The 17,404-nt window shown below is 39.9% G+C and overlaps 1 protein-coding gene across 2 annotated transcripts; it reads left to right on the forward strand.

Moving 5' to 3' along the window:
• Positions 1-179: 179 nt before the first annotated feature.
• Positions 180-16,576, forward strand: LOC129821710 (somatostatin-2-like). Of its 2 annotated transcripts, XM_055879291.1 has the most exons (4): positions 180-2,393; positions 4,935-5,030; positions 6,488-6,884; positions 16,208-16,576. In XM_055879291.1, exons 3-4 carry the CDS (start codon positions 6,738-6,740, stop codon positions 16,403-16,405), a joined length of 345 nt encoding a protein of 114 aa, XP_055735266.1. In that variant the 5' UTR covers positions 180-2,393; positions 4,935-5,030; positions 6,488-6,737; the 3' UTR covers positions 16,406-16,576. The 2 variants fall into 2 exon arrangements, with proteins under 2 accessions (XP_055735266.1, XP_055735267.1); XM_055879292.1 differs by lacking the exon at positions 180-2,393 and having other exon boundaries at positions 3,210-5,030.
• The last annotated feature ends 828 nt before the right edge of the window (positions 16,577-17,404 follow it).

Consider the following 17,404-nt stretch of genomic DNA (forward strand, 5'->3'; position numbering starts at 1 on the left):
TGGAAGGAGGTTTTCACTCAAAATCTCACGATACATGGCCCCATTCATTCTTTAATAAAAAATCCTACAATGTGATTTTCTGGATTTTTTTTTCTCCTTTTTTCTGTCATAGTTGAAGTGTACCTATGCTGAAAATTACAGGCCTCTCTCATCTTTTTAAGTGGGAGAACTTGCACAATTGGTGGCTGACTAAATACTTTTTTGCCCCATTGTATATAGGACAAAACACATATCACAAAAAGAGAGAGACCACAACACTACATAGAGACTGAAGACAACAACACATCATGGTAGCAACACATGACAACAACACAGTAGAAACACAACATGGCAGCAGGACAACATGGTACAAACATTATTGGGCACAGACAACAGCATAAAGGGCAAGAAGGTGGAGACAACAATTATTCAGACACCTTCCCTTTTCTTAGATTTTGTTACATTACAGCCTTATTCTAAAATGTATTAAATCATTTTTTCCCCTCATCAATCTACACACAATACCCCATAATGACAAAGCGAAATCATTTTTTTTTTTTTTTTTGCTAATTTATAAAATGTCAAAAACAGAAATACCTTATTTACATAAGTATTCAGACCCTTTGCTATTATGCATTGGTATTTTATTAGGGATCACCATTAGCTGCTGCCAAGGCACCAGCTACTCTTCCTGAGTTCCAAACACATTAAGACACTTACATTACACATAAAACAAAATATAAAACAGTACATCATATAACACTGTCACACCACCACATATCCACAACACAAAATGTATGACACCACCATACAACAATATTACAAAGTACATGTGTGTAAAGTGTGTGTGCTAGAGCCCATGTGCGTATGCATCAAACGCTGAATACCACAAGTGTAGATTTTACTGTGAAGTGCATGTACCCGTGTGTATGTACCCGTGTGTGTGTCTCTTCACAGTCCCTGCTGTTCCACAAGATGTATTTTTATCTGTTTTTTAAATATGATTGCATCAGTTACCTGATGTGGAATAGAGATCCATATAGTTATGGCTCTATGTGGTACTGTATGCCTCCCATAGTCTGTTCTGGACTTGGGGATTGTGAAGAGACCTCTGGTGACATGTCTTGTGGGGTATGCATGGGTGTCCGAGCTGTGTGCTAGTAGTTTAAACAGAATTCTCGGCGCATTCAACTTGTCAACAGTTCTTACAAAAACAAGTAGAGATGAAGTCAATCTCTCCTCCTTTGACCCATGAGAGATTGACATGCATATCATTAATGTTAGCTCTCTGCGTACATTCAAGGGCCGGACATGCTGCCCAGTTCTGAGCCAATTGTAATTTTCCTAAGTCCCCCTTTAGTGGCACGACTGAACAGTATTCCAAGTGCGACATACCTAGGACCTGTAGGACCTGCCTCGTTGATAGTGTTGTTAAAAAGGCAGAGCAGTGCTTTATTGTGGACAGACTTCTCCCCATCTTAGCTACTGTTGTATCAACAAGTTTTGACCATGACAGTTTATAATCCAGGGTTATTCCAAGCAGTTAGTCACCTCAACTTGCTACATTTCCATGTAATTCATTACAATATTTGGTTGAGGTTTATGGTTTAGTGAATGATTTGTCCCAAATACAATGCTTCCATTCTGAAACAAACTGCAGCTCTTTGTTAAGTGTTGCAGTCATTTCACTCGCTGTAGTAGCTGACGTGTATAGTGTTGAGTCATCCGCATACATAGACACACTCGCTTTACTCAAGCCAGTGGTATGTCGTTAGTGAAGATTGAAAAAAGTAAGGCCTCTAGCAGCAGACTATGATCGGTAATGTGAAAAGCTGCATTGAAGTCTAACAAAACAGCCGCCACAATATTTTTATCATCAATTTCTCTCAGCCAATCATCAGTCATTTGTGTCAACTGCTGCGCTTGTTGAATGTCCTTTCCTATAAGGTGGCTGAAAGTATGTTGTCAATTAGTTTCCTGTAAAACAGTGCTTTGCCATTATGGGGTATTGTGTGTAGATTGATGACGGAAAAAAAAACAATTGAATCAATTTTAGAGTAAGGCTGTGAACGTAACAAAATGTGTAAAAAGTCAAAGGGTCTGAATAGTTTCTGAATGCGCCGTATGTCCACAATGATTTTCAGAGTTTTGGGTTGCAGGTAATAGAACTGGTAGTGCTAAAGATGACATTCTGTGCTATATCATATGATATCATGTTATATATGTAAAGTGTGTTCACAGCAAACAGGGGCTGGAGCGGAGGGCTCTGGCCAGCCGCTGGCCTCTTCATGGTCCTGCCTAGAAGAGTTCCGGAAGATTCCCTTCATTGAGTGCCATGGGCGAGGGACTTGCAGCTACTACACTAACTCCTACAGCTACTGGCTGGCCTTGTTGGACCCCGAAAACATGTTCAGGTAAAACCAGCACATCGCGAATATTGTCTTCATATAGTAATTCATTATACAGTACACATTTACCCGGTGTTTTCACATTATCCGGTACTCTATTGATGAACTCGTGAGTGCTGTAATATTCATTTGAAAACCATGTCTCAGTTAGTTCCATAATTATATAAAGGGACTTTGTGCCTACAGCTGGAACATCGCAGTAGAGTATTCATCAATGCATTTCTGTAATGTGGTCTGACGTATGCTCACACTTCTTCTTCTGCTGACGCAGTAAACCCAGGCCTTAGACAGTGAAACGAGACTACCAGGGGAGTATAGTCAGTCCCTGTCAGGTCTGTATGAAGCAGTGGCAGTGACTCTAAGAGCTAGAACTGATAGGGAATAAACTGGAGATGCACCTCCCATTATCAGCCACTGTAGGGCAACAGAGAGACTGATTAATTCAATAATGACTAGTGTTTCAATCATGGTGCTTCCAGCGATACCAAAGGATGTCTCAATTTTTACAAGCGCTGATCCTCGTTTCCATGTTTCATCCCCTCCAGTCCTCTCCTCGCCTCACGCTGACGTTTTCAGCAAGGCATAGACAGAAGGAGAGTGCACAAGGAAACTAGTAAAGACTATTGAGACACAACCCGGTAATGGCCTCTGCTTAATCTGACATTTTGTTCTCAGTTTTACTGTTTGTTTGTGTGTATTTTGTTTTTATTATTAAATGACTGGACTGTTTTATGGCGGATGGTCAGTGTGATCCAGGACTAGATTCAATCAGTTCAGCGTTAAGCCGTGATAACTGACAGCTGAATGGAAAGTTAACTGCCTGACAAAGTGCCTGACTACCTGATGACTCTTGTTGGATGCTATGTAATAAGGAGAGGGAGGAATGCTCTTCACACTGAACAAAAAAAACTGTCTGACTCAAAAGTCTAAAATAATACTAAATGTATTGTGCAAAAGTAAAAAATGCACACACAAAAAAAAACTGATCTAAAATAATGCAAAATCAAATGGTGCAAAAGTGAAACATGCTTTTAAAAAGAGTGATCATGTTTTGCACCTTTCACCCTCACATTTTGTCAAATAAAAATAGGAATTTCCCACTGAATCCAGAGATGCTTTGCAGTCTGCATGGCCTCTCCTCCTTACTGCTACTGCTGCTCAATTACCTACAGCATGCTGACTGAACTAATTTTGCCTGGGCAGGAACACATTTTTCTCATAACTGGATACACATTTGATTGAAAAGTTAAGATTGAATTCCACCACTTTTAAAACCTCATATTCATTATCTCCAGCACCATACCAGTCTACATACTGTCTGTGCAAATGGTTTGTAGTTAAAAAGATAAGAAGAAACAGTCCTAAGAATGCGCCACATGATGTCATCAACGTTAAAACTGAAAATGGTGCTGGAGATAAAGAATACAAGTTTAAAAAGTGGTGGAATTCCACTTTAACTGCCTGTCTAGTTACCTGATGGCCTGTCTGTTGGATGTTATGTTGTCTATTGTGTGCTATGAGTATGATAGCAATCTGGTAGAAGATTGGTACCTTATTGGGAGTACCTCAGTTACAGATCAGCTGTTAACGCCAGACAGCTGAACTGGGATCAGTTTTGTTCTCAGCGATTGAGTTTGGAGGGAAAAGCGTGAAGATTTCACTTAAAGCCAGCGAGTATAATGCGTTATGATGCATTCATAATGCACTGCCTTTAAAATGTATGATACCCTTACAATATCTTCGTAGCATCTCAGCGCGATCCTGAGTTATTAACCATATTTTTGAGTCACCATAGAAAGATTTAACAGATGTGTGTGTGTATAAAAGATTGAGAGCCAATACATGCTTACAACAAGTCATAATGCATTATACAGACACAAGTAAAGTGTTACCAAAAAAAATCATTTATCAAAGAAACAACATGTCGCTCAGATCACTACATTTATTTTCATTAGAATGTCTGTAGTTGGTTGAATACTGCTGTATACCCACAATGGACATATAGCAATTCTGTTGTTATAATCACTTTGTCAGGGAGATATTGAATAATATGATTAAGAATGTGTTAACATGCTCTCAACTTGGCCCTTTAAATAGATTGAGCTTTAGTGTAGTATTTATATGGAGAGATATAGTTATCCTAATTTCACTGTCCATTGGCGTGTTGCATAAACTTCCATTTTGACTCGTTCTATGTATTCTTTCCAATGGCACCATAGCCACTGTGTTGATCACATTTGATACCAAAGTGAGTAGGCTATGCAGTTCCCATTTATCTGTACAATAATATAACCTTGATTTCCTTATTGCTTTCCAATGTTGTGCCTTGCCTGCACCCTTTTTAACTGACATCCTTGCATTTAAAACATAATATTGTACTATACTTCTGAGAAATACCCAGAAAAGTGTTGTCTGTATGGATACTGTTGCACTTAACACTTGTATAGCCGATGCACTTCATTAACATTGTGTCACGATGCTCATTTCTGTGTGAATTCATTCACTCCCTAATGGTAATGTCATTCGTGTGCAAATTGTATTCTACAGCTTGAGTTCGTTTCGAGATGTATTTAAAAGAAGAGACTGTTGTCAGCCTTGAGTTGAATGGTTTTCTGTTCCAGGAAGTGCTAAATTAACTTAAAGGTAAAGCAATTACTTAACTTTCTGCCGTACTACAGTGTATATCATCTACTGTATCATCTTAATTTCTCAGCCACAAGCATAGGGGTTTGGTAAATTAAACTGCCTTGTATAACTGACCATGGAAATTAACTCAAAGGCCGCTCTTGTTATTCTGTATTGCAAGCAGCAGCCACATTTATTAAACAAATAAGGGTCTGAAGCATTGTATGCCCAACATTTTCCCGTCAATAGTTGTAATGAACTGAAACAGTTCAGAATGGAATCTGTCTGGGTTTGTCACACTTGTCTGTTTGTTTGTGTGCGTGGGTGTGCGTGCGTATGTGGGTGCTTGCGTGAATGTGTGTCCAATGCACATTTTCTGTGCCGTTGAAACGCTGCAACCCCTAAATGTAAGTTACATGTCCTTTTAACAACCCTGAAGCTCTGCTATACCATTATTCATACAGTTGTACAGGTCACCTGTCATTTCCAAGCTCAATAGTGTTGTGACACAGTTAGAGAAATGTAGGTAGGCGTGACAATATTTAATTGTAATAAATAAGTGTTTATTTTTTGCTATTTTATATTGTCGACGTCCAAACATGTTTTATGAAGACGTGTCCTATTGTGTTTTTATCCTGATCAAAATTGCTTTCATGTCGTCCACCAGCCATTGAGTCTGGGGATGAGGGTTAAAGTTGCATTGACAACGTCTGGCAAAGCTTATTGTAGTTTATGTCTGTAATCCATGGCCACAGGGGAGCAGTGAAGAGCTACAGTAAAATGTAGCACAGTAGCAATAGCTACAATATGATGCAGCCTTCTGTGCAAGTAAGCAGGCATTTCAGCATAAACAGAAATAACCTATTAATTAGATTGAGTCTGTGAAATCAATCATTTGGTTTCATTCCAAAACATTCCATGTAATGCTGTCTGAGGGATATCAGACAGACAGCACTCAGTCTATAAATCCTTTCAGAATAGGCCTTTTACAAATCACACTTCAACATACATATCCACAATACAGTATGCAAGTGCAACGGTATGGTTTATACAATTTTAACCTCGTAATTCATGGAAACTGTGTTAACCATGGCAAGCAAAATTATATTTTCCATATTTGCTATAAACAAAGGCTAACCTGCTGATCCCACTGTAGCAATCAATGGCAAGGAATCTTTTGTTCGGCAGTATTCCGTGATGTCATCACTTAAGTTTAATATTTTAAATTTAAGCGATGACTCTTGCTTCCTGTTTTTAAAGGCTTTCATGAAGCATACATTTTCTGGTTGTATTTGATTTAGATCAGCGGTGTCTGCTAAATCCATATTGGCTAATTGTTTTATTGTCGCACCTCCATCTAAAATCAATAAGTCTCAGAGGAGCTGCATTTGTGACTAAATGGCTGAACAAAGAGACGAAGAGAAAGCGTACAGTGTTTCTAAGTGGTTTATGACACTGCATTCTATCATCACCAGGCAGCCGGTGGGGAAAAAGGTTGGTGGTCCACAACCCCCACATCCCTGACAGGCCACCTGTCACTCAACCCAGGAAGCAGAGTGACGAGCTGAGAGGGAGAGCTCTTTATAAGAGCCCCACAGAACCCTCATCAACAGAACCAGGCCTGCTCCATATCAACTGATCTAGATCCAGCACACCCCGGTCCAGCTTAGCTCAGCTATTTTCACCGTGTCTCGTCCCTGCAAACCCAACCCAGCTCTGTTGGACATGAAGTTCTCCCAAATCCACTGTGCCCTGGCCCTGCTGGGTTTGGCCCTGGCCATTTGCAGCCAAGGAGCCGCCTCGCAGCCCGACCTGGACCTCCGCAGCCGCAGACTCCTTCAGAGGGCCCGTGCCGCTAGCATTGCCACACAGGTAAGCAGCCTTCGACACTGGTACACACCACAGGCGGCTGGTGGCACCTTAATTGGGTAGAACAGGCTCATAGTAATGTCTGCAATGACAAAGGGTGGTTCAGAAAAAGGAGGAGGTCCATATAGGAAAGAATAGGGCAGTCAAGTTATTGCTCTCAAAGGATTACACTATTCAATTACAATTCTACGAGTACCTCTATACTGCACACAGGTGAGAAGCCAATGGCATGGACACACAGATAGCATGCACTGTTCGTGTCATGACACGAGAACATGAATACAGTAGAGTACAACTCTCATAACGATTCCGGAACACCACTATTGACACTATGAGAACATAATGTGTCGTTAGTAAAACAGGTACAACATAGTCCACACTGTGACTCACATACAGTACAGTGCCCTTCTCTTCACAGTGAAACAGCAATGGAATTCAGTTAAACAGTCTGTGGTCAGGTTGTCACATACTCACTACAGCTGTCAGGTCTGGTGTACCTCTTTAATTAGGCAACATTAGTAACAGCAGTGACTACTGCAGGTAAATTCTAATCTGGACTTTGACGCCAGTTCCACTGTTGATTTTCATTTATTCCCCTCGAATCAAAGCGTGATTTAGACCTCGGACACCAGGTGAATGCAATTAATTATCAGGTTGAAAACCATGAGTATTCCGGACCTCCAAACTCAGATTTGATTACTCCTGGACTACAATGAATAATTTCAGTTGTCAAGCCAAAACATGCAAGTGTGAACTGGGCCTGATCGTTGTATAGAGTATCAGAGCTGTTTTAGTCAAATAGTGTTTTCTCTATTTTTTTGTTGAATACATTATTTGGAACATTTTGGTTACGGTCATTGTTGGTGGACAGACTCAACACAGACAGTCACTCTCTAGTAGGACTCACTTTGCATAAACTGGTTGAATCAATGTTGTTTCAACGTAATTTGTCAACGTCTTGTGATGTGGACTCTACATTGAAAATACATTTGTTTGGAGAAAAATCAACATAAACTGTTGTTTTGAGGGTGACATTTCAACCACAGGATTATGTCATCATGGTAACCAAATTTCAACATAGACAATCCTTGTATAAAATATGTTGAATTTGTACCTTTAAAACAATGTCATATCTTCAATGTTTTATCCACTATCAGAAGGGGAAAAACAATAGGCTGGGCAACACCTTCTACTGGAGAATTGATTTAACTACAGTTACATTTTGGTCTCCCATTCAAGGTTTTAACCAAGCCCAGTCCTGCATAGCTATGATATGTGTCACATTATTACCAATATGCTATCATGAGAGAGATTGCTGAGAGATCTCCACAGAAAAACGAAATATATTCACTGTTACTATCGAAGTCATCACAAAGATACTAATAACAGAGCAAATGAAATGTGACCATACTTTATCACTCATATATCATCAAGGACGCTATTTTGGCCTATATTTGCAAAGTCATCAACAGCTGTTGTTTAAATTCAATCTAGAAATCAACTTAATATAGACGATATATGGGCCTACGGTTTTAATCTCTGGTTGGTTTCAAATGTAATGATATTTAGTGATAATGAATTGTGTTTTGTTGTCAGTTCAACCAAATATCAACATTAGAAGGAGATGAATCTCCTGCTTGGATAGTTCAATATGTGCCATGCATATCAACATTAAAGAATAGGAGTAAATCAAATCAAACTTGATTTAAAGTGCTTTAAAGTTTGGTTTAATTTAGTCATATTCTTTAACTTTTTGGTCGAGATGGAGACGTGAATCTAACGTATCAATTATTCATTTGTAGAAAACTGGAAAGAAAGCAGTGGCATAGATGGAACTATCCAAGCAGAATATAAACTCCTTCAAATGTTGATATTTGGTTGGGTTGACAACCAAACATTTAAAAATATATATATATTTAACTAGGCAAGTCAGTTAAGAACAAATTTCCCAATTTACAATGATGGCCTACCGGGGAACAGTGGGTTAACTGCCTTGTTCAGGGGCAGAACGACATTTTTCACCTTGTCAGCTCAGGGATTCGATCCAGCAAACTTTCGGGTACTGGCCAACGCTCTAACCACTAGGCTACCTGCTGCCCCATAACATAATTCAATATCACTTTTGAAATACAATAAATAGCCTATTAATTTGTCGACAATTTAACAAATGATGTGTTGGATGCACGTCTCCAATTTAAAGAATGTGATTAAGCCAGTGGCTCAGATCTCCTTTAAATTGTATTTTGTTGCATTATCAAGCAAACACAATTCAGTATAACTTTTGTAATGCAGTGAATAGTCTAAAGTTAAGGTTATTTTACAAACTAATGTAACATTTAACCTTAAAATGAGCAACACATCCATGGCCACATTTTGAGGTTACTGTAGCTATCAATGTCTATGTTATCATATAAAGCATGCATGTTCAAGATAGCATGTATATGTCTTCGCAGTTCTGTGGAGATTTGGCTGTAAGAAGTGCTGTAATAATCTGCGCAGAATCTCGGAACGGCGTTTATCACTTACTTGCACCATGTAATTTTTATGTAATCTCAACTGCAATCCAGGAAATGTGGTTCTGCTAATAGATGAAGCAGTGATTAATCTAATATATAAATTAACACAATTTCTGACATTCTATTACCATTTTAACTATGCTGTGCTTTTAAATGGTTGAAAACACAGTGATTTAGGTGACAACTAAATTTAGGTGACAACTGAACCAAAAACCAGACATTGTTTTTCCATTGGAATTTGGTTGTGCTTTTAGATGGTTGAAAATTGGAAATTCAACAAATGTTTATTATATTTGAGTGGGTGAATATAGCTTGTAATAAGGGTTGAGGAGTAACGGATACATGTAACATTACATTTAAGGGATTACCAAAAAAAACGGTAACAAAAAAAACGGTAACTGTAATCCGTTACATTACCAGCAGAATATATTGTAATCAGATTACATATACTTTTGAAAAACTAGATGATTACTTCGAGGATTACTTTTAAATTTAGAAAAAATGTTTGCTAAAAAAAAAATTGTACACTTCTCTGTTTTCTCAATGACCTTCAAATCAGCATTGAAAAAAGGTGCAAGTTTAAGTTTGTTCCACAAGTCAGAGACCACTATGATGACACACCAAATGCGTTTGATGGATCGCGGGAAAAGAGCAGGCATAGGCTTTTGTAGGCTATAGTCCAAGCTATGTCTTCCAATGGTGCGACTGCTGTCAGCATCCAAAGATTATCCAACTTGAATAAACGCTTGTTAAATATATACATTGATTCTTGAAGAATATAACTTATAAATGCCTCATGAGCTTAATTCAACCCAAAATATAAGCTTGTTTTTCTCCAATGTTTGTAAACATTGTAAATGTAAACAAACACTGTATAGCCTCATAACATGGTTAAAACAATCATTTTGATATCATGGATGATCAGTCCTTGCATCCATAGCTCTGTATTTTATTCTGAGAGTGATTACATTTCTCCAGGCCCATCCCTCAGCTTTTTACCAAAACAGACGTTTCGACTGTTTTGCTATTGTTGCATCTGTAGATTTGCCCTTTAAACAGCTGCATGTTATCAAGATATCAAAGTGTCACCAACAAAAAGGTAAACAGTAGGCCTATAGCAAATGCAACATATGGCATTCATTTTTCACATGTAAATAGCACTTTTCAGTGCTCAAAGCATGCCATTCCATGAGTGCAACTCAAATCAAATCAATGAGCCCAATCAGTCCTCCATGACAACAAAATCATAAACAACAGAGTAGGGCTGGATAATAAATCCTTAGTTTAGGGTTTATGCTCAGGTAAAGCAAGGCAAAGTAACCTACCCAACCCTGATTGTAAATCTCATTGATCCCCGTCTCAACCAAACATTACCCAATTATCCAAGTTGAAATGAAGTGGTTTGCCCAGTGTGGAGTTTGTTTATCATAATTCATTCTGTGTCATATACACATCTTTCTGCCACAGATTCAGATGTGCATGGAGGAATCGGACTGTGAAAATGCAGTTGTTACCTGTAATAGGGGTGTGAACTCCAATAGATCACCTATATATCACCTCCTCAAGAAGGAGATTTCCATCATTCCCTCCGATGACCGACAATCACGTCTGTCTGAGTGACACTTTCTCATACAAATGACTCACTAGTTAGTCATGCACAGCTCACTCTGACAGTACATATTGCAGCACCTCATCTGCAAAGTTTCTCATTTTACAAACCAAATGTTTTCTACCAAACATGAAAATGTATTTGTATGCATGGGAAACAAATATTCTCCTCCTATCAGATTTGGAGAGCATTTACGCACAAAATATATAGATGAATACAAAATGTAATACTTTGATTCATCCTGAAAGAATTCATCTTCAAGTTCAATTCATGAAATATTGGAAGGTGGAAAAAAGGGGTTGAACAATAGTCCTATAAATCGACCCTAATTCTCACTAATCATGGAACTGTATGACAGCGGTCCAGTCGTCGAGAAACATGTGCCAGGCTCCAGGTTTAGCCTGCTACATGTGGTCTGAGTTCCATAATGATTCAAATAGGCTACATCCCAAATTGTTGCCCAACGTTAGCCTGAACTAATATCACTGAACACTGAACTAATATCATTTCAGTGGTCCTCTATTATGATTTAAAAAATATATGTCTTGCATAGCTCATATATGTATTTGTTGTAGGTCCTAGGATACAACAATGAATAATGTGGAACAAATAAATACCGTCAATGGATACTTTACAACTTACAATAATAAAGACCTTGTGAAACAGCTGTGAAAACCAACCTGGCAATATTTAAGATTTTAATACATAAACTTTGATTGTTTTTGGTACAGTTGTGTCATTCATTTATTTTCACAGATTTTTTTGTGCACTCACATGTCAACCATAGACTAAAATACTGAATTCTGGTGTGTGGAATTTTGCCTGTCAACAGGCAGACTCAGAAGGGGGACTTGAAAAGGGGGACTTGAAAAGTCCAGGCACTGCTGCTCTCTTTGTTCTGAGTGTTTGCAGTGCTAGTGTTTTTAGTTCATCTGTGTATCTCACATATTATGTGTCCAGTATGATAGAGCAAGAAAACTTTTTTATCAGATTAAAAAATATATGTATATTTAACCTTTATTTAACCAGGTAGGCCAGTTGCGAACAAGTTATCATTTACTGCCACCTGGCCAAGATAAAGCAAAGCAGTTCGACAAAAACAACAACACAGAGTTACACATGGGATAAACAAACGTACAGTCAATAACACAATAGAAAAATCTATATACAGTGTGTACAAATGTAGTACGATTAGGGAGGCAAGGCAACAAATAGGTTATAGTGGCAAAATAATTACAATTTAGCAGATAATGACAACATGACAACAACAGTAGCTGTAGATGATGTAATGTAAAGTTGGAGGGTGGTTGGTGGATCCAGGTCTGGGTGTTGGGTAGAACCCCTAGGTCCTGGAGAACAGGTAATGGAGGACATCAGGTGGACCCAGGTCTGGGTGTTGGGCAGAACCACCAGGTCCTGGAGAACAGGTAATGGAGGACATCAGGTGGGTCTGGGTGTTGGGCAGAACCACTAGGTCCTGGAGAACAGGTAATGGAGGACATCAGGTGGATCCAGGTCTGGGTGTTGGGTGGAACCCCTAGGTCCTGGAGAACAGGTAATGGAGGACATCAGGTGGATCTGGGTGTTGGGCAGAACCACTAGGTCCTGGAGAACAGGTAATGGAGGACATAAGGTGGATCCAGGTCTGGGTGTTGGACAGAACCACCAGGTCCTGGAGAACAGGTAATGGAGGACATCAGGTGGGTCCAGGTCTGGGTGTTGGGCAGAACCACTAGGTCCTGGAGAACAGGTAATGGAGGACATCAGGTGGGTCCAGGTCTGGGTGTTGGGCAGAACCACTAGGTCCTGGAGAACAGGTAATGGAGGACATCAGGTGGATCCAGGTCTGGGTGTTGGGCAGAACCACCAGGTCCTGGAGAACAGGTAATGGAGGACATCAGGTGGATCCACGTCTGGGTGTTGGGCAGAACCACTAGGTCCTGGAGAACAGGTAATGGAGGACATCAGGTGGATCCAGGTCTGGGTGTTGGGCAGAACCACTAGGTCCTGGAGAACAGGTAATGGAGGACATCAGGTGGATCCACGTCTGGGTTAGGCAGATACCCAGACATTAACGGAAAAGGGTAGGAGACAGAGACGTAAACAAGAAAACACACAGGTTACACTTTACTGTGAGAAAATTTGATGGATTAGTGCAGTGTTATAAAATAAATTAACAGCAGGCAATCATTTTTACCTGGTCAAAAACCTCCACATCCTTCTCAGTCCGTGCCTGAAGGTAGTACTCGAAGGCGTTCTGATCCCACATCAGGTGGGGTTTCCGTGATCTGAAAGTACGTTATACAAAAATAGCAATAGACAGTATATGCAATAATTGCATATACAATTGCTTTGTTTACCTCAGTCTACAGCTGCGGCTCCCGTCCGTACTCGGCCTGAATGCTGCTGTTGTGTGCAAAGAGAATTCCCTTCATGTTGTTCTCCCACTCTTCCTGGTACCAATCAAGGGACTTGCCCATGGCAGACTTGAGGGTCTGGTTGGTCCATTCACCAAACCTGGAGGAGGGGGTAGGAAAGCGATATCTACTGACAATGTAAGATATTGAAATATGTCTGATTATGTACCATGGAAAAACAAAAACAAATTGTAAAAAATAAATAAAGTAAAACCTATACCATCCGTACCTTGTTCCAGCATTCATGACCTCGGTCACTCAAGATGACCTCAGGAGAACCGTGGGTGTTGAAGATGTCCATCATCGCCTTGGAGGTGGCCTCGCTAGTCTCGTCCTTGATGGGTATCATAAAAAATGAAAATCTATTTTTGGTTCCAAGTACCCTTTTTAATGGGTTACAGAAGGGAATTTAGAGTTAAGCACGTACTCTTCCTTTACTGACCTTAGTGGGTATTGCTTCCACCCACTTGGTAAAGTGATCGGTCTCCGTCAGACACCAGCTGTTGCCATTCCTGGATTTCGTGAAGGGTCCGATGAGGTCCACCTCTAACATTTAAAGTGTTACAGAGAAGTTGACTTCATTCTTACCCATATCTGTGTCATACAGTCTGCAGATTTTCATATTTGTAAGGATACTGACACACACACACACGCATTCTATAATACTCTGCTGTGGTCAAATAAAGAAAACATTACAAAACAACTTATCAGGGCAAAATTTTATTTGAGACACTTACCGATCATGTGCCATTGTGAAACAACTTTGATGGGCTTCAACTCCGGCGCCACAGTCTTCGCCCTCTCAAACTTCTGGCATGCTAAACAAGGTACTGACCTTTAAGCAAAAAGTGACAAATTTAAACGTGTGCTCTCTGATATGACATTATTTGAAATCATAATAATTTCAGATATAATAGAATGTGATTGATAAACAAAAGGTTATTTCACTTGGCCAGCTGTCCACCTCCTTGACAATTCCCCGTCAGAAGAAGCTTAGGTTGATTTTGGGATTTATGCACTTCACTCCGAAATGTCCAGCATGCATCTCTGTCAGTACAGGCTTCCTTCTCTTGTTTAGTAAAAATCACCCTCCTGTGTGGCTGGCCATCCTTCCCCTGTAGGTAGATATGATTGCCTAACAAGTTGGAAGAGAAGAGTTGTTGAAATACTCACGTCTAAGTATATTTGCACTGCTGTCTTTCTCTCTCTGTTTCTCTCTCTCCATCTCGATTTCTGTCTGTATTCCACTCTCTTCTCACCTCTCTCCCTCTCTCACTTTCGTCCTTTCTTTCTCCCCCCCTCTCTGTGTCTGTCTAGCGAAGACACCTAGTTTACACCTATCCATTTGATTGATCAGGTTTAACTTAGCTAGTCACCTCAATATGACAGACATATAACTTTATCAGTGGAGGCTGCTGAGGGGAGGACGGCTCATAATAATGGCTGGAATGGAGTCAATTGAATGGCATCAACCACATGTGTTTGATACCATTCCATGTACTCCATTCCAAACATTATTATGAGCCCTCCTCCCCTCAGCAGCCTCCACTGATCTAGTTATATGTTTGTCATATTGAGGTGTCTATTGCAAGCTACATACACACAGAAAGCTGCTATAACAGTTACAGTAGCTAGCTAACGTTAGCTAAATACAACTGTCTGGCTAGCTGGCTTGCTGACTAGGCAGGCTGAGGTGTATAAGTACAGTAGCTAGCAACAACAATCTATAAAAACAGCTTAAATCATTTATTCCTATTTAACAATATGTAGTTAAGACAAATAAATGGTAAAGAAAGGGTTCTCTCTCCAGTCTTTTTTGTCCTCTAAAGCAGCAGGTAGTCACCATCAAAAATACCGTCCTTGGAGAGAAATTCTGAGGTAATAATTTTGCGCGGACTGAGAGAGCGTTTATGCGGTGAAATAGAACTAGTACTGCCTGCGGCCTCCTATGAGGTAAAATAGAGCCAAGCAACCAGCATAGCAACAGATGCTTTGGTTCATTACGTGATCCGGTCAGAATGTTGCAAGTTCTAGCAACAGCCTTAGCAACAGAAGCTAGAACTCATCGAATCCCATTGTGACGTAAAGGGGGACACTATTTGCCCGGGGGACACTATTTGGCATGACAGGCCGCAATGCATGTCAAGTTGATATGATTGACATTTTTCTTCCATATGGCTGGTTTCACATTCGTCCCCTGGGATCATAAGGAACAATCATCTAAAACAATTGCTATGTGTATTTTACAATCCCCTTCGCCAGAGGATTACTCATTTACCTTGCTCTTATCAATAGCTCTTATCCATTTATAAATTATAGTGCATGGAGAATGCTGTTATTTCTATTGGAAAGTAAGTAGATGCTTTTCCCACTTGGAACCGGCAGGTTCGCTCTATCTTATGTATGGTTTCCTTATCTGTATACACACCTCCGCCACACTTTCATTTCTTAGCTCTCCACTCTGAATGAATAGCGGGTGAATAGCATGCTATTCTCATGCTTAAATTTAAGGTCAGAATACTCGTAGAGAGAAAAGTGCATAAAAATTGAATTAAGTTCCATTTACGCGTGCTTAACTCAGGTTGGATTCTGGAACACTGCCTTAATGTGGTGGTGATCCCATTTGTGTGTGTCTGTGTGTATGTGCGTGCACATGCGGTCGCTTGCGTGTGAGTGTATGACATGTGTAGGTTTCTGTTTGCTTTTGTTGATATGGGCTTCTGCTGGTGTGTGTATATGTGTGTTTATATTCTTCCAAAGTGCGTGTGTCTTTCCTGCATGTAGGAGTGGAGTAAGCGAGTGATGGAGGACATTCTATCCGAACTGTCCTTGCCTGAGCTGGAGGCCCAGAAAAGTGAGGGGTCCACGGCTGAGGCCAAAGAGGATCTGGAGCGCTCAGTGGACAACTCCAACAACCTGCCCCCCCGCGAGCGCAAAGCTGGCTGCAAGAACTTCTACTGGAAGGGCTTCACTTCTTGCTGAGGGAAGAAAAGTCTGACCACCTTATGACACGATGTTGCCAATCACATCACACCGCCAACCTGCATCTGACTAATGCAGCCAATCAACAATTAGCTGTGCCTGATGACGATTCTTGAAATCAACAGAATGATGTACCTGTCAAATTTATGAAATAAAGAGAAAATCATTTTATTTCAGTGGGTCAATTATTTGATTCAATACATTTTGTATAACCAAAGCAAAGCAACCCTTTATTAATTTATGCATAGATTACCCTTTATTAATTTATGCACAGATTACATCTAGTACTGGCTGATGTAACACTCAAATACAATCAAACACTCACACTGACACTAGGCTAGTGAGTGGCCAATCCTCAAAAAGGGCTTCAGTTTTTGAGATACCCCTACCTGTAGGACAAAACACAACCATGTTTTTTCACATCTTTAATGTCTCTCATTTATGAAATGGATCATTATGAAAAACAATTTTACTGCAAAAGTAGTAAAATGTATAGATATTGTGTCACACCCCGTAAACACAAAATATGCAGAATAATGCCTGGCTGGAGGGGGTTGGGCTACAAATGTGCTCTCATTCTGTGCTGTATGGTCATGCCTGACAAAAATACATAGAGTTACACATGTTTTTCGATGTTGTGGCTGTTGTAGATGGCTGAAGCCATCTAAAGAAAATACCCACTAAACCAGGGGTGTCAAACTAATTCCATGCCTAGTGTCTGCTGGATTTTGGTTCCTCTTTTCAGTTAAGAACTAGACAACCAGGTGAGGGGAGGTCGTTACTAATCAGTGACCTTAATTCCTCAATCAAATACAAGGGAGGAGCAAAAACTTGCAGACACTCAGCCTTGCGTGGAATACAAGTAGTCCGTTGTCTGCACGACATACACATTAGGATATCTTAATGCATCTTGGAAATATATGGAAGTGGAAGTATCAACTATGAATATTTATTATGAATGTAAGCTTTACTTTTTAGTAGCTGATTAATAGACTCTTT

This window comes from Salvelinus fontinalis, chromosome 24 (assembly GCF_029448725.1).
Source record: "Salvelinus fontinalis isolate EN_2023a chromosome 24, ASM2944872v1, whole genome shotgun sequence".
In the NCBI taxonomy this organism is placed as follows: Eukaryota; Metazoa; Chordata; class Actinopteri; order Salmoniformes; family Salmonidae; genus Salvelinus; species Salvelinus fontinalis.

Coding starts and splice junctions, on each gene's coding strand:
- LOC129821710 (XM_055879291.1), top strand. CDS start 6,738: ATGAAGTTCTCCCAAATCCACTGTGCCCTGGCCCTGCTGGGTTTGGCC. Junction 6,885..16,207: donor CCGCTAGCATTGCCACACAG/GTAAGCAGCCTT, acceptor TCCTGCATGTAG/GAGTGGAGTAAGCGAGTGAT.